The 27099-nt window shown below is 47.4% G+C and overlaps 1 protein-coding gene across 2 annotated transcripts in view; it reads right to left on the reverse strand.

Annotated features, from left to right (window-relative positions):
- Window positions 1-1705: 1705 nt before the first annotated feature.
- Window positions 1706-27099, reverse strand: part of CEP104 (centrosomal protein 104) — a 726468-nt gene continuing 701074 nt past the window's right edge. For both annotated transcript variants that reach the window (XM_085608861.1, XM_085608862.1), the window contains exon 22: window positions 1706-4468. In XM_085608861.1, coding sequence (XP_085464987.1) covers window positions 4335-4468 — 134 coding nt within the window. In that variant the 3' untranslated portion in view covers window positions 1706-4334. The remainder of the gene's footprint in view (window positions 4469-27099) is intronic.

The raw sequence follows: 27099 nt of genomic DNA on the forward strand, positions 1-27099 counted from the left end.
TAAAGCACAATGTATGCTTTCAGATAATCCTGAAAGCACACGTCGCGTTTGACTCTGCATTTCTTTTGTTAACAGTGTGCAGGTGCGGGTCTAAATGTGGGCCTTTGAGACAGTATTCATGTTAATTGCAGTGCAAGCGGGAAGGGTTCTCCAAGGGACCCCTTCGGTCCACTGTGAATGTGGACGCCAACATTTTTTATGAGCAAGCAGTGGTTCCACGGACCAATGCCTGCTCCTAAAAAATGAAAAGGAAACTTTTAATTTTTCTTTTTTAAATGCATCCCGTTTTCCTAAGGAAAGTAAGGAAAACTGGCTGCATTTGCATTTAAAAAGTAATCACAGACATGATGGTCTGCTGACTCCAGCAGGCCACCATTCCTGTGATTGCAGGCCATTCCCAATGGGTCTCAAATTGCGACCTGCCTCATGAATATTGATGAAGCAGCAGACCTGCCACCTCACACGGTGCCACCGCGTGTCACACAATTTCGTCTCCCTTCACACAGTCACATGGTAAGAAGCCGAAATCACAAGGTAGCAGGGTAAACAGCTGAAAACCACTGTAAACAGTGGGTTTACTGCTTGTTTCAGAGGATGTAATTAACCAATATCCACAAAAGGTATGAAAACATCCCAGGACATCGGCGGCAGCCTCAATGACCCTTTGTTTCTTTTGGGTGGAAGCTTGGTGAGGGACAGAGTGCCTGTTAAGTATCAGCACCAGGCCCCGCCCACTCAATGATTCACCCATTCCTCACACTGTGACAAATATTTAGTAAGTTGGCAGGTCAATAGCGACCCCACTGGGAATTGCTAAATACGTCTCAGACACACTGGTACATCGCATTCCCCAAAAGTCACAATTAGGAACTCGTGAAATGTTTTAGTCGTACATTACTTGCCGAACTCTACGCAAGATAAGGATTTGAGTCCTGTTTTAAGATTGATGGCATGAGGGTTTATGATCTACTACTTCCTGAAGAGAAAATGCAGACTGAGCCTTTTAATAGCAGCTAAAGGGGACAGTTTATTCTGAGGCCAGTGGTCTTGGGTTACCTGTAGGAATTATTTACGAACATATCAGCCTGATAAATATATCTTAACTTTGATGCAAATATATAATTTTCATTTAGGCAAGTGATTCTCATAAGGTGGGTTAAAATCTTTCATCTACTAAAAATCTATTATTATATTTTAGGCAGTGTTTACAGAGTGGAAGGTCAGTAGTAAGATTCCATCCCAGACCTCTCCTTCTCTCACTCAGCGTGGAGTATATACCCTTCCCAACATATGCTATAAGTGACCCCAACACATGCTGTAAGTGACCATTCTGGCCTAACTTGGCTAACCTACATTTTATATGATGGTACTGTACTTTCTGCTGCCTGGATCAATGAGTTGTATGTGCCATTATATAATTAATCTCATGTTTTAGTTCCAGTACTTGTCTTTTTGGTTACTTTCCATTATTCTGACATATTTTCCAGGTCATGCTTGCTTACAGTCTCATTTAAAATAGATGGGAAATGTGGTCTTCTCTACGTTTTATTTTATCTTTATCTTAACTACTAAACAAATGGAAAGACCTAGCCTGCATAATATCACTTTGTCTCTGAATACCTAAAGTTGATAAATAGTATGCCTCTTGCTTGCTCCCCAAAAGTGTTGTTTAATGTTTTTTTCTACAGAAAAAAAACTTAATAAATTTACATTTTTGTGCCTTTTTTATTTTTATTTATGCATTTTAGTGCTTCAAGTAGTAAAACAAATCAATCATGTTAGTGTTTATTAAATCATAAGGGAATTCTAGCTTCATGATTATTCAAATATAGTGCCTCTTTGGGTGTGATAGAATACAAAGGATTTGCTGCAAAAGAGACATTTTCCAAAGAAGGCTGGTTTATACACTTTACTTTTATGTAGGTATAGTATAATGAATCCTTGCACCACACTGGTTTTGAACAGGCAAAAATGCAAACCACGTTAACACCTTTGGAGAAACTTTCAAGAGGGTTGAAAATGAAATGAGCAAATTCTAGCACAAATTGGTGCATCCCAAATCCATGCAACAACTCGTGCCAAAGATTCCAAATGGAGTATGTAAATGCTTTTTATATAAATCTTTAAAATAATCTACAATAACACAAATACCACATGAAAAACTAATGACCCATTTTTAGATAATATAATACCATCCGCCTGACTGCATTGTGAACGTAACTTCAAATATTTTAAACAGATCAAAAATCCATTGTTCTTGACCAAGTAATTCATTACGGATGGAAAAGCATAACAGCTGGATTTGAGCTTTCGGGAGCAGTAATATCTAAACTAGCAAAAAGGACCAAATGGTGATACCGGAGGTATTTTCTGAAATTGGCTGCTCCCTATCAGCGCAGCTTAAATATGGCTATCAACTGTGCAGGAAAGAAAGTACCATCTTTAATCAGGAATAACGAATGAAACTTACAAAGCAAATACAAGTGGAAAACATCTGTAGGGACAAGAAACTGAGTGTATTAACAATATGGACCAGAAACTTGTAGCAATTTTTGTTTTAAAAGAGAATGTACAGCCTTTTGTTTAAAAAATGGCTGTAAAAACGGACTCTGGTCATAAAGCACATGAACACGAAATCATGCTACAGGGCTGTAGCTGCAGCAATATACTTAAATACAGCTCACACATTTACTTCCAAATGTGAGTTTCTTTGCGCAAAGCAAAATAACATTCTTACTTCTCAGCTTCAATTCCTTGTATATGGAATCCATCACACCTTCTTATACAGTGTCAACAATTCAGCGGAACATAAATACTAATAGTGCACTACATTAAAATGACAAATAAATAAAATAAAACATAAAAATACATTTCCTCTAAAATTTGTCCCTTTTCTTTCTTTTCCTGATTCAACTTCTCCGCCTTTATCTCTGCACCCAGGATGGACAAAATATGGTGTTCCTTTTACCTTCGACATTACCTGGTATGAAACAAAAAAGTAACCCACCTGCAAGGTGGTCTTGGCATACATTTTAGAATGTTGGGAAAACACCACCAGGGCTCCCCCCACCCATCTCCACCCTCATCCCAATACCTAGTGCAGAAACACTACAAAATTCAAATATTGTATTGGGCAGGGCTAAAATGCAATATAAGCTCAGGAACGCAAGAGAAGTACAGACAAAATCTGCACACCAAAGTCCTGTATGGTCGCATAACAGTTTTTTTTTCTTTGGTAAGAAACACTACTCTTGGACGAATCCCATTGTTTTATGAAAAGACGCCAAGTCTCACTTCTTCAGTGAAGGGAAAAGAAGAAAACAGGGCTATGGGGTGGCGATAGGTGGTAAGCAAAAAACAGGGGGTGTGTTCATTCACAACTTCTCTGTGCCTCCATTTGCTTAGCATATTTGCTATTATTTTCCATGAGTAAATACAGTTTAAATTGGAACTGGACAGGCTGGCAGAGACAAATAATATATGTCTTAAAGCCTAAAGGTAAGATACTTTTAGGTTCATGATTGGCTAAATATTCCAACTTTAGAATAACATTCTTGAAATATATCATAGGCCGGGTCCGGTGGTTAAGTGGACTAGTACATCCAACTCCAGGGATCTGTGTTTGATCCCATGGTAGGAACCTCAGCGAGTCCACTGAGCCTTTCATTCTTCCAAGGTCAATAAAACGAGTATCATTGAGTTGGGTAAAATACATGTTGTGTTAGGTCACGCATCACCCCCAATGCCTCCATCCTGGCTTCCAATCCAACAGAGGGTAATGGGGCTGGAAGGTTGGACAGTACCAAACACCTACTAATGTTTTTCCTTCCTTTATCATTGACTTTCCTGAGTAGCTTTCACAAGGTTGTGCACTGTCCCTTTTTTTCCATTTACTCGATGTACGCTTCAAACAGCTTTAAGCTTCTATGATTGTTACAACACAAGAATTTAAAAATCCAAAATAAATACATTTCTTTTTTTCAAAACCATAAATTGCCGATTACACTGTGTTAACGCGAAGAGAACAAAGTGCCTTTGGCTTAAAACATGTTTTAAAGTGCTGCACTGACTCATTAAATAACAGATTGTGAAATATACGGTTCACGCTTAAATTAGGTGAGTTACAGATTTCTTGGGAAATTTACTTTAAAACACGGAACAATTCAGTTAGTGTTAACATTAAAAACATAAGAGCTTTGACAAATAGCTTTGCAAAGTTGAAGGACCAATATTTTGCATCCACCAGAACGATTTCAGGTTTCAAAAATATATCGAACTGTGCAGAATGAACCTCGGCCTCACATAAAACTAGACATTTGTGGCCTTTTTTCTTGTCACCGCTTGGCTTGGGTTCTTGTTGTTTTGCCCAGTCCTGCTTTAGGAGCAGGAATCTTGCTACCAACAGTGAGATTTCGCTGCTTAGCTCCCACTGTAGTCATTTTCTGCGTTGTCGTTCCAGCTGCTTTCCCTGTAACCAAAAGACAGACAATAACCATCGTGGGAACACTGAGGCCCGACTCACAAAGTTCCATTACAGACAGCTACGCAGTAAAATATAACTGTCATGGGTAAGTGGTGTTACTACTGAATAATTATATAGCACATGTGCATACAGTCGTAAAACACATGCAAGGGTGTTCAAGGCTTAGTTTGCTTTGAAAGCTTGTGAACACACAACTGTTCGTGAGTTTGGTCACATTCAAACTAGACCCAGACACTTTCTTACTCTGGAAATGGTCAGAGATTAACTCCAGCACAGAGCTTGGGTAACTCCCGCTCCAGGGTGGAAAGGAGAACAAAAAAACGTTTCTCCACAGGAAAAACATTTATCCCAGTGGGGGGAAAAAAGGAGCACCCCATTTACAATTTTCCCCAAAGTAGAGTAACCCATTACTGCGAATTTGGGGAATGCCAAATGTAAGACATTTTAAGTAGCATGCGTGGAACGTTGTGGCTTGCACAGCACCTAGGTATACTACTGAAAATGTCAGGATTTCTTCATGTTATACACTCACACCTGTATGTAGGAATACATCTACGGGTGGAAACGTCCGACTTTTCTTTGTGAATAAGGCCCAGTGTTCTTTTAGAGACACTTGTTCTGCAGTGTCCAGTACTGTTACAATGAGGCCTTGATCCGCTTCCATCTTGCAGACTCAGCAGGTCTCCCTGACTCTGCCTGCCGGCAAACTGTGTATTGTTTTGTGATTGCTACATTGTTCTTCTCCTCTACTAGTACACTTTGGTTGCCTGCATTTTGTTTCCTTGTGCTGCCATTAAATTAGTCTACTGCTCACTGTTGCTGCCTGTGAAATGTAATTTCAGCCTCACTGTTATTTTTAACTCTTCACCCACTGTTGTTCTCCGCTTGCTGTTCCTGCCATTTTTTGGAGCAGGCTCCCCTTGTTCTTTTTCCTACCACTCCCACTTCACAGCGCTCCGCCCTCGCCAAGGACCAATTTAATGGAGGCTGCAGAGCGACCCCATTAGCAGATCCTTGATCCACTCCCATCTTGTGGACTCGGCACGTCTCCCTCATTCTGCCTGTTGGCGAACTGTATTGTATTGCTTTGTGATTAGCGGTACATTGTTCTTCTCTGCTCATACTCTCTTTTTGCCTGCATTTTGTCTCATTGTGCAACCGTTAAGTTAGCCTACTGCTCAGTGTTGCTGCCTGTGAATTGTTATTTCAGACTCACTGCTGTTATTTTTTTAACTCTTCACCCACTGTTCTCTGCTTGCTGTTCCTGCAGTTTTTTGGAGCAGGAGCCAGCTTTCCTCGCTGCTCTCTCCTTTTCCCAGCTGCTCCCGCTTCCCTTCCTGCCCCCAGCCCAGAACCTATTTAATGGAAGCTGCAGAGGGTGCGCCATTACCGCGCCAAAGGCAAGCCCGTCTGCGCCTGGACCACACCAAGCACTAGAACCTCTTGCCGCCCACAGAAACTCCGCGGGTGAACTACGAGCCCTGGACTCCAGACGCTGCAATGCATTTTATATCCTTGATCAACAGTCGGATCTTTTACCTGTCGCCACTGCTTCTTCGCGTGCAACGCAGGATAGCCTGCCCCCACGGAAACCGTCAGCACACCCACCCCACTGACCACTACCACCCCGGAACAACTCCACTGCCTCCTGCTCAACATCAGATCACTCTGCAGACACCATCACTACCTCCACCTTCATCACAGAGACCTGGCTCAACACCTCCTCCACTCCTAGCACCTCCTCCACCCCTAGCACCATGACACCCAAAGGCTACAAGATGATACAAAGGGACAGAATCAATGCGCAGGTGGCACCACCATCATCCACTGAAAACATCTGTTGCACCACCACCACCGAAGATGACACCACACCGATCAAGGAACACCTTAAGTTCCAACTCCAAACCAACGGCAGAACGACCAAAGGCACCATTGCCTACAAACCCCAAGGTCACGCCTCAGCTTCTGCAATGCCATCCCCAAGTTCATCAGACCCAGTCGCTATCGACTTCAAGTACTACATCTTCCTCTGTGATCTCAACTTCACCTCAAAAAGCCCAAAGAGGCAAACTCCACCAACCTACAGGAAAGCATGAGCAACATCGGCCTCACCCAACTGGTCACCAAACTGGGCACATTGCAGGACAGACGCTTGGCCCGATCTTTAGAGCCAACGACAGAGTCAAATACAGCCAAGTCACCAAACGCACCTGATCTGACCACGCCTTCGTCCACTTAACCATCGCAGGATCCCCTTGCACCACCACCAAGCCTCCAGGCTCCCCTCACCGCAGTTGTAACAAAGTGACAGAGACCCAGTGGAAGGACGCCCTCAACACCATCCGTTCTGACTCTGCAACCAACCTTGTACAGGCCGTCCAGAGCATATCCACCCAGATCGCCAACTGCGCCGACAGAGATGCCCCTATCAAGCACGCAGAGACCAGCAGAGCCACCAAACAGGTCAGATGGTATACATCAGAACTCATGACAATGAAACGCAACTGCAAACAGCTGGTAAGATGATGACGCAATGGCAAAGATCCCACAGACAGGTCACCTTCAACACAGCTTTCAACAAATACCATCAATGCCTAAAAGACATGAAAAGAGAAGTCCTGGCAGACAGCATCAAAGCAAGCTCCAACCACAGCAAGGGACCCTTCAGCATCGTCAGAGTGTTCTGCTCGTCAAACCACCGAGAACAAGATCTCCCCTTCCCAGGAAGTTGGCGACTCCCTGGAGGACTATTTCTACACCAAGATATGGACCATCTACAGAAACCTCGAACCCCAACCCACCTACCTCTGCAACCTCTTAACACCTACTGATGCCACCCACAGCCATCCGCTCACCACATGGGAACAACTGACCACAGAGCACCACTGCCATCATGAACTCCATCCACTCTGGAGCACCCACTGACCCCTGCTCCACCACCTCTTCAACCTCAAGAGCAAGGAGATCATCTGCAAACTCACCTTCATTCTCAACGCATCCATCACCACAGCCGCCTTCCCAGATAGATGGAAACACTTAGAGGTCAGACCCTTCCTCAATAAACCTTCCACCTACCCCAGTGAATTCAAGAACTACCCCCCCCCCCTGCTCCCCTTCCTCGCCAAAGTCCTTGAGAAGGCCAACAACTGTCAACTCACCAAACACCTAGAGAGAAACAACCTGCTGGACGCCTCCCAAATGGAGTACTGAGACCACCCTGATCGCTGCCACCGATGACATTGGAATCTTCCTTGACTGGGGAGAAACAGCAGCCCTGATCCCCCTTGACCTCTCAAAAGCTTTTGACACCGCATCCCACCACACACTCATGAAAATACTCCACCACATCCGGATCCAAGAAGACATCCTCGAATGGATCGCATCCTTCCTCACAGGACAAACCCAGACAATCCGCCTACCACCCTTCACCTCGGAACATGTGAGCATCATCAAGGTTCATCCCTCAGCCTCATTCTGTTCAACAGTTATATGGCGCCCCTGGCAGACATCATCGGAACCCATGGCCTCAACATAATTTCCTAAGCACATACACAAATGGTAATGCACCGCAAGCTCAGTGTCCATTTATATACAAGTTCAATTTGTACATATTCCAATGCGTCTTTATTTTCAAATTTCATTCATGATATGGGAAAAGAAAGCCACTGCGAATCGTGCTCTATACGTGAACTTCATCAAAGTATTTAAAGTTATGCATCAGTCCAGTGTAGTCCTCACCCAATGTATGTTCAATCTCTTAATTAGTGTCATCATGTTTCCTGCTGGTTTTGATCAGGCAGTCACGGAAGCCTAATTGGCCTCCAATTCAGACACCTTAATACATTTCCTGCACCTCCCAAACTTCATAGTGCCATTCCACGTCTTGCCTGTAATGACATCCTTTTTTTGACAAATTGGAATATGGGTGAGGTGCAAAATCTAAAGAGGCTCGCTGCTCTGCTATGTGTATGATAATCATTTTCTAAGCAGGCGACACCCAGCTCATCTTCTTGCTCTCAGAAGAACCCTCCACCACTAGGATCAACTTTCACATCTGCATGATGAGTGTCGCCGACTGGATGAAGACCAACTGCCCTCAAGCTCAACAAAGACAAGACAGAGGTGCATATTTTTGGGAACAACATCTTCTCGTGGTACAACACCTGGTGGCTCTCTGATCTCTGACCCATACCGAAAGACCAAGCCCGCAACCTTGGTATCATCCTGAACAGCAAACTTACCACAAAGTGCCTGATCAATGCAGTCTCCGCTTAAACCAATTATATCACAATTTAAACAGAGAACATATGCACTTTAGCACTGATCAGCAGAATTAAAGTGCCCAGAACCCTACAGCCAACAAAAATAAGGTCATAAAAATAAGAGGCAAAAGGCAAAAAGTTTGGGGATGAACCTGAAAAAAGGACCAGGACTAACACCTACGCTTGCTTCCACACTTCTGCATGCTACGAAAGATCTTCAGATGGCTCCCTGTCAACACCAGGAAAACCATCACTCAAGCCCTAGTCATCAACCAGCTGATTTCAGCAACGCGCTCTACGCAGGAATCATCACCCAACTCCTGAAGAGACTCAAGACGATATAGAATTCAGCCTCCCCAAACTGACCCACATCACCCTCCGCCTCAGGAACCTCCACAGGCTCTCCATCTAGAAAAGATGCCAATTCATGATGCCGATACACGCCTACAGGACCCTCCATGAGCAAGGACCAGCATACATCAACCACCTCCTGAACTTCCATCAACCCTCCAGACACCCGTGTTCCACCTCACTCACCTTCGCACACACTGCCCGCATCCGCCGAAGCCCCGGTGGAGGACGTTCCTACTCTTACCTCACTGTCAAACCCTGGTATGACCATCCCCTACGAGCATCATCCTTGCTTCTGGAATTTAGAAAGGGAACTCAAGACCTGGCTTTTCAACTGATCCCAGCAAGAACCTAGTGTCTTGCTTCCTCACGGGCGATTAGTCGTGCTCTAAAAATCGAAATTGATTGATTGAGGAAACTTCCATGACCCATTATGCTAATTTGAATATAAAACCTTTGAAAAGACTGGGCCCGATTCACAAAGGTAATCTTACACTTGTGCAGGTTTTCTATTTTTTATGAGACAATGGATTCAATACTATTTCCTGGATAAAGAAAATGCCCCTAGAAAGCCAACTTATTAAGCAATTGTATGGAAGTGAAAAAGAGAACGAATAGGAGCCGACCAAGGAAAGGGCTAGGAAGGTAGTAATGACTCAGGTCGAACTTTAGGTCCTAAGAAACAACAAGGCAGAGTTAACAGTACTACATCTGATGTAGAAATGTTATGAAAAAAGCAATAAAGCTGTACAGCTCCTGGCATTGGGACTGAGAACTCAGAGGTCGAGTATCAGGGTCGAGTATCAGTCACCCAGCTAAGATCTGCAAACAGTGTTCCAATAACTGATGCAAAATGTATATTTCTCTCCTTTTATAAGCAAAAGTAAGCAAATAACTGCCATAACAGAAGAAACCTCACAGTATTTAGGTCTAGCCCTAAACAGTTTTTCTAGCCTCACCATAGAAGTCATAACTAGACAAACATATAGAACTGAAGAACAAGTTACTTACCTTCGGTAACGATGTATCTGTAAGAAACATTAGTTAGTTAGATTCCTCACCTTAGAACATCCCCAGGCGTCAGACTGGATCCGGAAGATTTTTCGCCAGCAATACCCCTTGCGCGTCGCTAGGCGTCGTCTGCGGCTCCACGTCCGTCGTCGGCGTCGTGCGCCGGAATGACGTCGTCGGAGTACTTAGACGCCGCCCTCGCGCGCTGACGTCAGTTCTTGTACATAGCCTTCCGCGCCAGGAACGCAGAGCCATGCAAAGACCGACACTGGTGCCAAAAATAAAATCTAGGGGCCTGAAAAGGATAACCTTAACCCTAGATGTCAGTTCGCAGAACGGGGAGGATGGGTGGGTCGGTGAGGAATCTAACTAACTAATGTTTCTTACAGATACATCGTTACCGAAGGTAAGTAACTTGTTCATCTGAAAGAAACACGTTAGTTAGATTCCTCACCTTAGAATAGATACCCAAGCAATACCATCCCCGGTGGTGGGTCTGTGAACCAAGATCACACCAGAAAGTCCTGGAGGACAGAACGGCCAAAGAAGCCATCCCTCCGGACTTGGCTGTCAAGGCAATAATGCCTGGCAAACATGTGTAGCGAAGCCCACGTCGCCGCCAGACAGATGTCCTGCAAAGGGACTCCCCGTCCCAAGGCAGTAGTAGCCGCTGTGGCCCGAGTAGAATGGGCGCGCAGCCCAACAGGAGGGTCCTTTTTTGCCAAAGAGTAACAAATTTTGATGCACAAAACGACCCACCGAGAGATGGTCCGTTTGTGCACAGCTTTCCCCTTCTTAGCACCCACGTATCCAACGAAAAGTTGGTCGTCCACCCGGAACTGCTTTGTGCGGTCCAGATAAAAGGAGAGCGCACGTTTTGGGTCCAGACGGTGGAGCCTCTCTTCCTCTTTGGAAGGATGCGGAGGCGGAAAGAAGGTGGGCAAGGTGACAGACTGCCCAAGATGAAATGGAGTCACCACTTTCGGAAGAAAGGAGGGACGAGGCCGAAGGACAACCTTGTCCGGATGAACAGACAGAAAAGGAGGCTTTGAAGATAAAGCCTGGAGCTCACTCACCCGTCTAGCCGAGGTGATGGCTACCAGAAAAGCAGTCTTAAGAGTCAGAAGACGAAGAGGACAATTGTGAAGAGGCTCGAAGGGAGCGCACATCAGGAATGTCAAGACCAGATTCAAGTCCCACTGAGGCATTACAAAAGGGACAGGAGGGAACGTGTGAGTAATGCCTTTTAGAAAGCGTGTAACCACAGGGGACTTGAAAAGAGAAGGGTGATCAGGAAGCCGCAAGAAGGCAGAGATGGCAGCAAGATAACCTTTCAGGGTGCCCAGGGCAGAGCCCTGCCGGGCCAGAGAAAGAAGAAAGAGGAGAACCTCAGAAAGAGGGGCGGAAAGGGGATCCACAGCCTTTGCTGTGCACCATGCCACAAATTTGTTCCACCGGCAGGCGTATACCGTCTTTGTGGAGGGACGCCTGGCTGCCAGAATGATATCACAGACTTCAGGAGGCAAGTCAAATGGCATCAACTGCCGCCGCTCAATCTCCACGCATGGCTGGACAGGTTCGGGTGGAGGACCGTCCCCTGCTGCTGCGACAGAAGATCCTCCCGAAGGGGCAGACGTATCGGGGGATCGGTCAACATACTGAGTAGCTCGGGATACCAGTATCTTCGTGCCCAATCCGGAGCCACCAAGATGACTTGGGCCCGGTCGTGCCTGATCTTCTTCAGCACTCTGGGCAGAAGTGGTATAGGCGGAAAGGCGTACAACAGACCGCAACTCCACTCGTGACGAAAAGCGTAGCCGAGCGAGTGCCGCCTTGGAAATTCCAACGCGCAGAACTGCTGACATTGCGCGTTCTCTTCGGTGGCGAATAGATCTAACCAAGGCTCTCCCCACTGCTGAAAGAGACCTTGCGCCACTTCGGAGTTCAGACGCCATTCGTGATCCATCATGCACCGGCGGCTGAGTTCGTCAGCTCTGGCGTTCAGAGAGCCCGCCAGATGTTGAACCACTAGGGTGACGCCCTGGTGTTCCAGCCACGTCCAGAGGCGCAGAGCCTCCTGACAAAAAGTCCACGACCCCACCCCGCCCTGTTTGTTGCAATACCACATGGCGGTGGTGTTGTCCGTGAACACCTGCACGACACTGCCCCTGACAGAGGGAAGGAAGGCTTTCAGTGCAAGTCGGATCGCCCTCAACTCCAACAGGTTGATGTGGAGACGAGACTCCGCCGGAGACCAGAGGCCTCTGATCTCCGCCTCTCCCATATGGCCACCCCATCCCAGGAGGGACGCATCCGTCACTACGACATGCTCCGGTTGGGGAAGGGAGAGGCTCCTGCCCATGACCCAATCGCGGTCCGTGAGCCACCACTGCAACTGCTGTGCAGTGCCCTCCGAGATCAGGACATGGTCGGACAGGTTGCCGCGATGCTGGGCCCACTGAAACTTCAGGTCCCACTGCAGAGCCCGCATGCGCCGCCTGGCGCGATGCACTAGTAGGATGCAGGAGGCCATCAGCCCCAGAAGCCGCAACACTAGCCTGACCGAAACCCAGGATAGAGGCCGAAAGATGGGAATCAGGGCCTGTATATCCCGGACCCGCTGTTCCGGTGGATAGACCCGGAACTGCGCCGAATCGAGAACCGCTCCGATGAAGAGGAGCTTCTGAGAGGGACTCAGGTGTGACTTCGGCACGTTGATGGAAAACCCCAGCAAATGCAGGAGATCCGCCGTAGTCTGGAGGTGGGAGACGACTGTCTGGGGCGAGCCCGCCTTCAACAACCAGTCGTCGAGATAGGGGAAGACTGGAAACCCTGATCTGCGCAGATGAGCTGCGACCACCGCCATCACCTTCGTGAACACCCGAGGGGCACTGGTGAGGCCGAAGGGGAGCACGGTAAACTGAAAGTGCTCTTGGCCCACCGTGAACCGCAGGTAACGCCGGTGGGCCGGCAGGACGGGGATGTGGAAATAATCGTCCTGCAAGTCCAACGCTACCATCCAGTCTCCGGGGTCTAGGGCAGCTAGAACCTGAGCCAAAGTCAACATCTTGAACCTTTCCTTCCGGAGGAAGGCATTGACGTTCCGAAGGTCCAAGATAGGGCGTAGGCCCCCTTTGCCCTTCTTGGGAACCAGAAAGTAGTGGGAATAACAACCACGACCTACTTCTGGGCTCGGAACGCGCTCGACGGCCCCCTTGGCCAAGAGGGCGGAAACCTCCTCGTGGAGAAGATGCAAATGATCCCCCGAGATACGGTGGTGCTGCGGTGGCATGGCTGGAGGGGTCGTCTCGAAGGGGAGGGAGTAGCCTTTTCGGACGATTTGCAGCACCCACCTGTCCGATGTGATGGACCGCCAGTGGAGCAGGTGATGGCGAACTCTGCCGCCCACTGGCGTGGAATGGGCCTGAAAGCTCGGACTAGGAAGGCTTTGAGGCGGATGCTGCCGGGGTGGATGTGGGCTGACCTCGTCGTCCTCCAGATCCGCCTCGGCGGAAACCACGTCCGCGACCGCGCGCAGGTTGGTTCTGCGGCTGGTGGCTAGGCGCACGTGAGGAGGCACCCCTTCCTTGGCCACGAAAGGGGCGAAAAGCGGAAGATTGCGACCGCGGGGCCGAGAGGCCCAAGGACTTGGCCGTAGCCCGGGAGTCCTTAAAGCGGTTCAGCGCACTGTCCACCTTCTCGCCAAACAGGCGAGTGCCATCAAACGGCATGTCCATGAGAGAGCTCTGGACATCGCCGGAAAACGACGTGGACCACAGCCAGGCGTGACGTCGAAGCGCCACAGTGGTGGAAATGGCCCTACCCAGCGAGTCCGTGGTGCCAAGCCCACAACGTATGGCATGTCGCGCGGCATCCCTCCCATCGGCCAGAGCCTGGGTAAGTCGTGTCCGGACCTCCTCCGGACACAGGGGCAGCGCGTCCTCCACCGCATCCCACAGAGAGTGGGAATAACGGTCCAAGAGACAAGCGGTGTTCAAAGACCGCAGGCCCAAATTAAGGGATGAGAACAGTTTCTTGCCAAACTGCTCCAGTCTCTTGGAATCCCGGTCCGGCGGGGCGGTCGGCGGGAAAGAGGATTGGGAGGTGGAGGCCTGGATAACCAGGCTCTCAGGGGTAGGGTGTTGGGACAGAAAACTGGGGTCGCCCGGAGCAGGGCGGTGGCGCCTGGCAACGTTCCTGTCCACAGGAGGAACTGTGGAGGGCTTGGACCATGTGCCCTGGAGAACGTCAGTGAGGGCTTCATTGAACGGCAGCAGAGGCTCAGTGGAGCTTGCTGCAGACTGAAGCACCTCAGTGAGGACGTTCGTCCTCACAGCCACGGCAGGTAGCTCGAGCCCAAGGGCTGCGGCCGCCTTGCGCAGCACCACGGAGAAAGCAGCACCCTCCTCCGAAGCCACAGTCGGAGGAGAGATGAATCCAGTGTCTGGCGAGGTATCCAGACCACTGGCCTCCCCCAGTTCACCTGCCCAGTCCTGGGACAGTTGGGCCTGATGGGCCATAGGATCCTCGGATCCCTCCCAGTAGTCCCCATCATCCGACTCCTGGTGTAGAGGAGAAAGTAACGGAGCCGGGCGGTAGACAAAATGTGTCTCTAGCGGCGTCGATCTCGGCGTCCATCGACGCCGGACCGACGCCGGACCGGGACTAAACTGGGGCACGGCGTCGAGCGGAGTCGACGTCGGCGTCGGGGGTGGAACCGGAGTCGACGCCGGTGGAGGAGTGACAAGGTTGACCGGCGTCGACGGGGACTCGAGAACGGGTCCCTCGGGCGCTTGCGGCGTCGAGGCCGGAGCCGTCAACGGCGCCGGGGCCGGAGCCGCCGGCTGGCAAGGCAGCCCAGTCGGGGCCGCGGGGCCCGAAGGCGCACCAGCGGGCACCGACGGCGGAGCCAGGTTCCTCATGGCCGAGAGGAAGGCACTGACTTCCGCCGGCGTCGCGTTAGTCCCAGGGACCGGAGGGTATGGGGACGGACGCGGCGCCTGCGGCTCCGCCGGAGCCGCGGGGGTGGAACCACCCTGACCCTCGACCGAGTCGCGCGACCGGCGAGGGGAGTCCGAAGAGCGATGTCGTCTCTTGGACTTCTTGGAATGCTTCGACTTACCCGAAGACTTTGATCCCGACGACCGATGGTGACGTCGGCTGCGGCTCCGCGACCGATCCTTGGACCTCCTCCTGGACCAGGAGCCGAGTGGCGAATCTCGAGAAGCTTACGGGACCGCTCCCGTCTAGCCTTCGAGGTCAGGGCCTTACAGTCCGAGCACGACTCCGCGTCGTGGTCGAGGCCCAAACAGTACAGGCACCGCCGGTGATGGTCTGTAACCGACATCAATCGGCTACAGTCCGTACAGGCTTTAAACCCAGGCATCCTACCGGTGTCGATAGACAGGATCAAAAAGGATCAAAAAGTTAGTCAAAAAGTGACTAAAGGGGTAGCTCTCCCGGATCTGCGCTTACTGGCGTGGAAAAAAGAAGAACTGACGTCAGCGCGCGAGGGCGGCGTCTAAGTACTCCGACGACGTCATTCCGGCGCACGACGCCGACGACGGACGCGGAGCCGCAGACGACGCCTAGCGACGCGCAAGGGGTATTGCTGGCGAAAAATCTTCTGGATCCAGTCTGACGCCTGGGGATGTTCTAAGGTGAGGAATCTAACTAACGTGTTTCTTTCAGATGTAGGTGCTGTCTACTACTAAGAACTTGAAACCAAATAATGGTTGCCTTTGTCAAAGATTTCAAGGGCACCCTTGTTGAACTGCTGAGCGAGTTAAATAAGTTTATTGTAGGTAATAAAGCAGTCAGTCGCACAATGAAAGGCCAAGACCAATCGAAAATGGGAAAAGGCCCAGACAAATATGAACTCCACAGGCCCATTGCCTTATTAAACATCAATGGGAAGGTTTTCAATAAAACCACTTAGGATGGTATTACTTGCAGTCCTACCACCTTCTGTGGAACCACATGAAGAGTGGCGCCTTCATTAATTTGTGGCCAGTGCAAACTTTGCTTGGGATTCAATACCAGTGCCTGTACCTGTACCTGTTCGGAAGCTCCTCGTCTCCCTCCCGCCGCCGCACTCACCAACTCCGCGGCCGCTGTGAGGAGGGAGACTCCATCTCCCAGGGTGCCCAGCGCTAAAGGCGGAAGCCGACGTGACACCAAACGCGCCTGGACGCGCTACAAATTGCAGCACAGCCCCGGTGGAGCGGGCGCCTTCATTAATTTGTGGCCAGTGCAAACTTTGCTTGGGATTCAATACCAGTGCCTGTACCTGTACCTGTTCGGAAGCTCCTCGTCTCCCTCCCGCCGCCGCACTCACCAACTCCGCGGCCGCTGTGAGGAGGGAGACTCCATCTCCCAGGGTGCCCAGCGCTAAAGGCGGAAGCCGACGTGACACCAAACGCGCCTGGACGCGCTACAAATTGCGGCACAGCCCCCGCGTCGCAGGAAGCGCGCGGGCAGCGCCGGGCTAAGCCCGGGCAAAGGGCGGGCCGTCTGTGGCCATCCGGGGCAGGAGGAGGCAGGGCTGGGCCACCCCTCTTGCGCGCTACCCAGACCATCAAGGTACTGTGCCGTTTGTTTTATCCATCTTCCAACAAACAGTGTGACTGCCGCTTTCCATGCAGCGATAATCACTACCAAGGATTGAAAGTATTACCTTGTCACTATACTGTTGTATTGGTGTATCCTATAAGTATTGTTGGTATTGTTAACAATGTAAAATTCCATTTACTATCTGTGTATGGCCAAAAGGAAATCCATGGAGGGAGGTGGGGGCAGCTTTAGCAAAAAGGGAAAAAGGGCCAAAAAAGCCACCCATGCGGCAGGCAATTGTGTGCTGGACAGGATCGAAGTTATTGTCGATGATTGTCAAGTCCTATTGGAGGAAACTAGGCATCCATCTACTGTTGCGGGGGAACCAGCAGTAGATTCTTCTCCTAGCATCTGCAAGCGTAAGATCCCAAGTATGTTTAACAAAATTAGACAAGTCCCATCTACAATATCTTCTCCCCCTATACCCAATGACCTCGAGCTCTGTCAAAAAGACAAGCAGGATATTTCGGATTCTATACTTAGTACTGAATCCCAATCCCTTATCACCCCACTTGAGCTCTCATGCTCTAATAGGTTTGCCATTTTGGAAGGCTTAGAAGAGGAAATCCCATTAGTCTCTAAAGCAGTTCAGACTGCTAGTTCCCAGGGAATATCCCTGGAACAGAAAATTGACCAACTATTAAAAGAGATAGAACTGTTGAAAAATATAGTCATGGAACTGAGTAAGAGGGTCCCTCTAATTCCTATGCAGATGACCATCCCAAGCAGCCCTGGGTTTCCAATACCACTTGTACCCTCAATATCTGTTCAGCCCGGCCCTCTGCCAATCCCACACAGGGGGACCCACTTAGCTTGCAATACGACTGACCTTATTAGAAAGCCACCTTTGTCCTCTGTTAGTAGCAGTAAACCTTTGTATACGGACATTGTGAAATGTAAAAGAATTCATAATGAATTCCCTTCTATTTTGACTACATCTGAATCTGCTGGGCCTTTAAGACCCAGCCACCAGGAGGCCCAGGTTCGTTTTAGAGGCAATACTGTATCGAATTCTATCTCAGGTGGCCCTTTGGCCAATCCAAACATAGCTTACATGGTTAAGGTACCTAGACTTACTACCACCCAATCTTACGAAAATGAGGACTCCGTAAAGAATAAAGCCATACATTGGGTTAGGCATGTTAGGGGGTGTAGGTCAATCATCCGTGATGATATCACTAAGGCTAGAAGAATCTCACTTCACAATAGCCAATTTGATTGTATTGAGCTTACATTTTCTAGTACCATTCTGGCCGAAAACTTGGTCCTTTTGGAATACCGTACTTCAGCTCCAGACTATTCTCGTATTCAGATAAGGCGCACTCCACTCTGGGTTCTAAGAGGCCACAAGTCAGAGGGTAGAAATAGGCTTCTAAGCAACGATTCTAATTTGAATAGGGTAGACTGACTGGCCTAAGACTTATCCCTTGGTCATTCTGAGGAGTTGGATTCTATCGCTGCCGATCATACCAACGCACCACCCCAGAGCCCACCACCTCTTTCACTGTCCCTCTTGCCTTGTGAGATGCCCCCCTGCATCCCGGCAATTATAACTCCTGAAAATTCCATGCCATCTCTTAATTTTGTCTCATGGAACATTGCTGGGCTCCCCAAAAAACTCCTGATACCGGATTGGCACGACTTCATCAGTACGTTTGACGTTTGTGTATTCCAGGAAACATGGAGTATTATCCCTCTACACAAATCAGGGTATACTACATATTACCTACCGGCTTCAAGCTCAGGGAAAGGCCACCCATCGGGGGGACTACTTGTGTGGGTAAATATTAAGAACAACTGGTTGGTAGAGACCCACAATAGTGTTTCCCCCGATCTTCTACATTTGACTATAAAAGGTTCACTCGGCGGTCCCACCCTAGAACTGTTTAACATCTATGCTAGAGGTACTGTGGGAGGACAGCCCTCCCAGACAGTCTCCGTCCTGGATCACGAACTAACTCTCGTCGATCCCCACTCTAGTATCATTATTTGTGGTGACTTCAATTGCACATTTGAACCCCTAGCCCTGGAAGATCTATTGGGGACCAGCGAGTCTGATCTCAATTGGGGCATTCCGCCCCTTGAGCTTACTCCAATTAAGAAATGGTCACAAAGGGCAATTCAATTGAATGCTTTCACCCAAGAGTTTAATTTACGAGCAGTGAACGGTAGATCTAAATCTGACAAGGGCGGTGCCTTTACATTCAATAGGCTAACCACCCCATCTCACATCGACTATATCCTTGTTGATATTTATTTCTGGGGGAACATTGTGGACATGGTCGTTAAAAATACTATAGATAGCGACCATAACCCACTGTGCTTACAAATTAAAGATGTTTGGGTGACCCCGCACCATGAGAATAACCGACTTCCTTTGATGGCAACCAAAGAAGTATCATTGGCAGGATGCAATAGACGCCTCAAATGGCATGGGATCTCACAACACGAGGGGAAGCTCGCATCAATTAAAGAATTATTAGCCAGTAAACACACCGAGCTCTGTGAAGCCAGCAACAAAACGGATGATCCCCAACTCATATCTTCTCTCTATCATGATACTATCAATAAGATAGGGGAATTTTTTATTCTGGGTGAGAATTCTCGCTGTAAGGTGGACCCCGTGCGAGGCTCTAACCCATGGTATTCCAAAGATTGTAGAAGGGACAGAGTGACCTTGTCAAAAGCCCTAAGGAAACAAGATAGCAATCTAATCAAAAGGGCGAGACGCGACTATTCCATATCTTTGATAGTCGCCAAACGAAATTGGGAGGAAATGCACTGGCAGGAACTAAAAGAGGCGGCATTAAATCGAAATTCAACGGTCTTTTGGGACCTTCTTAACAGAGGCAAACGGGCCAAAATGGCAAGTATCCCAAACCCTATAACGGAGCTGCAATGGTTTAACCATTTCTCTGCTATATATGCGGGAGATACTGTCTCTGTAGTCCCTGTGGTGGATGATTCGCCCCCTGCCGCAAATTTCCCAGCTGAGACCAACTTTGGGACTCAAGAAGTCATCCTGGCTATCAAAAGTATTGCGCCTGGTAAGGCGGCAGGCCCAGATGGCCTACCAGGTGATCTTCTTCTACACGATCCAATCCCCTGGGCTTCTTTTATTTCTGTTGTCGAGAACGCTATAGCTAAGGGTTCTTTAGTACCTGAGTCATGGAAAGCTGCGGTGGTGATTCCCATTTATAAAAAGGGCAATAGGGAGGACCCTGCCAACTATAGACCTATTAGTCTAATTGACGTGATACAGAAAGTGGTTGGCAGGGTTCTCCTTATGAGATTGAGGTGTTGGATTGAGAATAGGAATATTTTATCGCATTTTCAAGCAGGTTTTAGACAAAAGGTAGGAACTATGGATCAAGTTTTTAGATTTTTTATGATATATTGGAAAGCGGTAGTTTTAGGCAAAGGTACTTTATATTTAGCTTTAATAGACCTAAAGTCCGCTTTCGATTTATTTCCCCGTCAAAGACTGTGGCAGGTCTTATTCCAATTAGGTGTCCCTCAAGAGATCCTTGCCTTTTGAAAGCTTCTCCACGAGAACAATCATGCTAACGTTAGATGGGGTGCCCAGGGCCAGCTTACAGGGAGTGTCGCGGTGAATAGGGGGGTTCGCCAGGGCTGTGTTTTAGCCCCCACCCTGTTTTCTCTATATATCAACGGGGTGGTGGATTTCCTCAGAGAGGTCTCAGCTGATGCTCCAGTCCTGGCTGGCGAAAAAGCTCCCACTCTCCTGTTCGCCGACGACACTCTCCTGATTTCCAAATCCCCGGCTGGCCTACAATTTTTTTTAAATAGGTTTGATTCCTTTTGCAAGTCCTATGGTCTCATCATAAATACAGAGAAAACCAAATTAATGGTTATTAATCCTCCGAGACGTTTTAGATATGCCTTTAGTCTGGATGGTACACCGCTAGACATCGTGGATTCCTTCGACTATCTAGGCATACGCATTGCAAAAGGGATGAAGTGGAGCTCGCACCTGACCAAGATGCTCCTATGCCACAAGAGGGTATCTGGTGCCATCATTAGAGAACAACATCTCTCTACTAGCCTACCAGTGGCACCGGCCCTTGTGGTATATGAAGCACAGGCACTATCTAGCTCTATGTATGGGGCAGAAATTTGGGGCTATGAAAATATCCATGACCTGGTCATGTCTGAGAATAAATTTATGAGGAATCTTATTTCTGTTCCCACTTCATCATCACTAAAACCCTTGTTTTATGAATTAGGCAGACACTCCATTCAGGACATTGCACGCCTCCGACCTGTACTATTCTGGGCAAGACTTCGACGGACACCTGAACTTGCCAAATACGCTGCAGGCTTAAGTGAACTTATATTAGCGGACACTGGGAGGAGGTTTAAATGGATCTCCCATGTTAAACAAACGCTGAGAACCATCGGTTATGATGATTGCTGGGAATCCCAGATACCCCCTTCGAAACAGGATCTTAAGAAGGCTTATTGGAGCTGGGTCAATGCAAGAGAGCTGAACAATGTAAAAATGGGGAAGTTGAGCGAAGCCTTTTTTGAGCATAAGCCCCTTTGTAAATTGGAACCCTATCTTGACTTTATTCAAACTGCTCTTGATAGATCTCTGTACGTGCGCTTCAGATTGGGGTCCTTTCCTCTTAATTGTGTTACTGCTGGCTGGAAGGGATTCTCTACTACATCTGCTGGTTGCCCGAGTTGTACAGCACCCAGAGAGTCTATTCCTCACTTTTTATTTGCCTGTTTCCACTACAGAAGAGCAAGAGCCTAGTGGCTGAGGCCGATCTGCAGAATGCTCGGTAGTCGTGACTACCGTATTGTGCTACGCATTCTACAAACAGATACCTCGTCCCTTACTATTGTCTGTGGCATCGCCAAGTATCTGGGTTGTGCTTGGCTATTGCGGAAGAAAAAACTCGCCCTTCATATGCACTAAAATTACCTATGTGGTCTGTTTTTATTACTTGATATTTATCCACTATATGAATTTTGGGTCTTAAGCTTCTCGTACCTTGCACATATTGTTTTTATCTACTTTTATAGTCCTCTTATACTTACCCATGTTTGATCAATTCCTTTATTGTCTACTTGATCTTTTTTTTTATATTATTGTATGTTGTGCTTTTATTATTTATTTTTTTTTAAATCGTTTTTATTGAAATAACAAAGACAATACAGTAACTCTTCCGTACAAAAAGGTTCGAGTCAGTCAATGTCGAACAATTACAGATAACGAAAAATAATTAGCAAATAACAAATAATATAAAGTAAATCAACTCCTGCTTGCATCATCGATACACAGATACATATATATATATACAATGCTCAATGTGTGGGTGCGGCGCTTCTGGGCTCAAGAGGGTAATCGCAAACGTACTCTCAAACAACCCCGATCAAAGAGACCAATCCGCAATATAATATCTCAAGGCGGCTCATAATGAAAGGAGGTTGCGTCCAATGATTTCCAAAGCTTTCTATTGGATGGGCTCCAAGTAGAAGCTTGTAGAGCCGGATTATTAGAACCTCTCAGGAATGATAACCACTCCTGCCAAATTTTAAAGCTCACCTCACTTGCATTTTTCCATTTGCATAGAACCACTTTACATGCCATTGTTAGCATTAAGTCCAAAAGCTGACGATCTTGAACAGTTGATATTTGTGGGTCCAGCGCCCCTAAAATGACATATACAAAGTCCTGTACAGGCCTTATCTTGAACACGTGATAAATGCAGTCAAAAATTTTCCCCCAGTAATCCCCTAAAGAAGGGCAGTTAAATAGCATGTGTGCAAGATCACCAGAGCCTGATTGACAGTTCCAACATGTAGGGGAGTCCCTTAATTTACATTTGAAAAGCTTATCCGGCGTCCAAAATGCTCTGTTGAGTAGCATATATTTTGTTTGGAATAGGATGGGTGAGACTTTGTGTGTAAGGGCCAACTTATGGATCACATCCCAGTCAAAAGTTATGCCTGTTAGATTTGGCTCAGCCTCCCATTTTGATTCCACCATTTTGTGTTTTGTCGTGGGTAAGGGCAATAATAGTTTGTACACCCTCGAAACGAAGTGGCCCGCGTACATAAAACGTGGGAGATGAATTATTAACCATGGTGTATATGGAGAGAAGTTATGAGCGGATAGCATCGCTTTGATTTTCAAGAAGTCATAAAAATCCATCGGAGTAAGATCATACCGCCGCTGCAAAATCGAGAACGGAAGTGGAGTCTTATCATCATACAGGTCCTTCACTAAGTTAATGCCCTTCTTGGACCAAGACTCCCAGAATAGTCCACTACCATTATATTTGAGATGGGAATTTCTCCACAAGGACATAAACGATGACCTAGGGAATGTCAACTTTGTTTTATGTGTTTGGTCGAGTCTGAGCAAAGCCCGTCTAGTATTTAGCATGATATATTTGGAGTGTGGTAGATGTGACAGGTCCATAGTGAGAACGGCTTTCAGAGGCGCGTGATCTACTAGCGACTCCTCAATATTAACCCATAGTGCTGTATAAGTTGGGGATTTTATCAACCACTGAGCACCCTGTTTGCAAAGAAACGCTGTCTGATAGTTCCTGAACGAGGGGAGACCCAGGCCGCCTTTATCTTTTGCCAATTGCAGCTTCTTTAGTGAGACTCTGGCTTTCTTGCCCTGCCACAGGAAACTACCAAACAGTTGATCCACCTTAGTAATAAAATTATTCAAGACCGTCATAGGGAGCATGCTGGCCAGATAGTTAACCAACGGAGTTGACATCATTTTGAGCGTCTCCGCTCTACCCCACCAGGAGAGGAACTTTGGAGACCAACCCTCCAGCAATGTAGATATCTTTTTAAGGGTCAATTCTTCATTAACTCTCAGCGTAGAGATCAAATCTCTATCAAAGTCTAGCCCCAGATATTTAAAGCACCGAGGCTGCCATGTAAGACCGGAGTCCCCAATGATTCCTTTATCCCCAACACTGTTCAGGAGTTTGACCTCCGTTTTGTCTTTATTGAGTTTATACCCAGAGACTTTGGAAAACTCCTCAATATCAGTCATGAGTGCAGGTATGGCCTCATCCGCTCTTTCTGACATAATAAGTACATCGTCTGCATATGCCGTTAATTTAACAGTGCAGTCTCCAAACGGAATACCAGCTATCTTAGGGTCATTCCTTATATGATATAAGAACGGCTCAATTGCCAACAAGAACAATGAAGGAGACAGGGGACATCCCTGCCGCGTGCCTTGCTTTAAACAAAAGGGGGAGGAGAAAGATCCACCCGCCCTAACTCTTGCCGAAGGACAGCAATATAGGGACATTACCAGTCTTGTGAATGATTCCCCTAAGTTGAATTTACGTAGGACTGCTTTAAGGAAGGACCAATCAACCTTATCAAATGCTTTTTCAGCATCTAGTGGTATTGCTGCCGTGGGCGTGCCTAGGAGTTTCGCTTTTTCTAAGACATGCGCCAAAATGCTTGTATTGTCACTGGACAACCGGTTTTTAAGGAAGCCTGCTTGAGATGGGTGGATCAACTGGGGAAGGACCCTCTGGAGGCGAGCGGAAAGTATCATAGCCAAAAGCTTGCAGTCTATGTTAATCAGTGAAATTGGCCTATAATTTTTCGGTAGCGACGGATCTTTCCCATCTTTAGGAAGTACTGCAATTATTGCTTCAGCCAGTGTACCTCTGACCTCGCCAGATTTATTTATGTCTTGAAATAGATGTAGGAGGGGTTCGACTAAAAGGGAGGGGAAGGTTTTGTAAAATTTTGCCGTAAAACCATCAGGGCCTGGTGCTTTCCCTATCTTCAGATTTTTAATTGCAGTCTCTATCTCTAGAGCATTAATTGGACCATTGAGACTGACCTGGTCCTCAGCAGAAAGGTGAGGAAGATCGCATTCGTCTAAGTACTCCTTAATCCTGGCTTCCTCCACCGCCCTATTCTTTGCATAAAGATCTTCGTAGAATACTCTGAACACCTCTGTTATTTTGTCTGGGTCTGAATGCGAGGATCCTGATGCATCTTTAATGACACTAATAGAATTCTTCTGAACCTTAAACTTCAAGTACGAGGCTAGGCTCTTGCCTGCCTTATTAGACTCACAGAGCTTAAACCTCCTACCCTTGTCAAGCCAGACTCCCGCTCTCTCGCTTCACAGAGCTTAAACCTCCTACCCTTGTCAAGCCAGACTCCCGCTCTCTCGCTAACTATTTTATTATATTCATATTTTTTATTCGCCAACGCATAAAGAGACATATCATCCCTATCCTTTAAGTGTCTAATCTCTAGGTTCATAATTTCGGTCTCCAAGGACTCCAACTTCGCCTTATAATTTTTGTTCATTGCTGACCTGATTTTGATACACACTCCCCTTATGGTACTTTTCAAGGCATCCCATCTAATGAGATCGGACGTGTCCCCCTCTTTGTTGATCTGCAGGTAAGAGGAGATCGCATCTTGATTTGTGGACCGGTGCTTATCACTATTTGGGATTTCATCATTCAGACGCCAAGACATCCGATGAGAGGAGGGTTTAACATTAGCAATGGATAAGGAGATGCAAGAATGATCAGACATTACACAGGGTTCTATGGTAGTAGACTTTATTCTAGGGACACCGTTCTGTGTTATGAGGATGTAATCAATTCAGGAATACGAGTCATGTGGAGAGGAGTAAAAAGTATAATCTCTCCCAGTGGGATTTTGGAGCCTCCATGTATCCACCAAGTGGAAGCGTTGACACAAATTGAGAAAAGCTTTATGTGATTTATTTGATTTGAAGGGACAGCGTGAGTCTCTATCTAAAGTTGCATCCATTGGAAGATTGAAATCCCCAGCTAAGACGTGTACCACATTATCCGGGATATTTTCCAGGTGCTTATTGAACAAGTTACTTACCTTCGGTAACGATGTATCTGTAATTAACATTAGTTAGTTAGATTCCTCACCTTAGAACAGAGGTCTTCAAACTTTTGGATGCCGAGACCCCCCCTGTCAACATTTTGAGGCGTAAGGACCCCCTCTTGACAAAAATGTCTAAACCTGTTGACTAAATTGCGTGGGATGAAAATGTAAATAAGGTTATGTGATGCCGCGTATTTTGGGATAGCATTGCTTCATTATTTTGATATTTGTTACACACAGTAACGCTGAGGAAAGATTTCACCCAATCAGTACCCATTTATAACCAAAATACAGCAATTATCATCAGAAAGATTTCAAGTCAACCTTTGTGAAGGGCCTTCCACTCTGCAGCAATACGTGCTGCCACATTAGAAGCTCACCTGGCCCTGACCGGAAGAAGCAGGGGTCCCTTAAAACCCTGGCGGTTTTGTGTAGAGTTAAGCCTTTTACCCATGCAGCTTTCCTCTCACCCCCTCCCTTCCATCCCTCTCTCCTCTCCTAACCCCGGATCCCTCTCTCACTTTGCAGGTCATTTTCTTTCACCCCTTTTTACAACTTCTGAACTCTCCCCATTCAACCTCTCACTTCACCTTTAATCACCTCTTGCCATTCTGTCCTTTCACTGCCCTCATCTCTAACAGTCTCTCACATTTATCTCATGGCCTCTCTGGCCCTGTCACCTTGCGTGCCCCACAGCACTTCTCATTCACCTCGTCTCTTCATTCAAATTTTTGTCTATTTGTATCTTACACCTCTCCAGTCCCCCCATTCCTCTTTCACATCTCCCCTTTGTTCTAACAGAAGCCCTCACCTTTGGATCACACTCACTTCTTGCGTGTCCACACTTCTCTTCGGCAATTCACATTTCTCCTCATCCCTGACCTCTTCAATCAAATTCTCTCGCTCCCTTGCTGTCCTCTCTCATTTTGGGTGCGGATGCAAGTTCAGAATGGGATGAATGAATGTATGATTACTGATGGGTTTGTTTGAGTGAGTTGAATATTGAGTAGTGAGGGGGACAGGTGAGTGAAGTGTCACATGAGTGCAGGATGAGTAGTGTACTCGTGTGACTGCAGGTTGAGGTATAGTGTGAGCAGGACAAGTGCATTTTGAGAGCAGAGTGATCACTGTGAGTGCAGGGTGAGCGGGTGAATGGTGCAAGTGCATGGTGATCAGTGTGAGTGCATTGTGATCGCTGTGAGTGCAAGGTGAGCGGGTGAATGGTGCAAGTGCATGGTGATCAGTGTGAGTGCATTGTGATCACTGTGAGTGCAGGGTGAGCGTGACAATGAAGGGCGAGAATGAGGAATGAGTTGTCTGAATGCAGGGTGCATTCCCAGACCCATGAAGTAACTCAGCATGTTATTGACGGGGCGTAGACTTTAAGATCTAAGTTAAACTAGTGCGGCATTAATCGGGGATCGAGGGTGAAGGAAATAAATAATGTGCTGATCCTGCAACAAACTTCCAGTCCTA

The sequence above is a fragment of the Triturus cristatus genome, chromosome 1_2 (assembly GCF_964204655.1).
Source record: "Triturus cristatus chromosome 1_2, aTriCri1.1, whole genome shotgun sequence".
In the NCBI taxonomy this organism is placed as follows: Eukaryota; Metazoa; Chordata; class Amphibia; order Caudata; family Salamandridae; genus Triturus; species Triturus cristatus.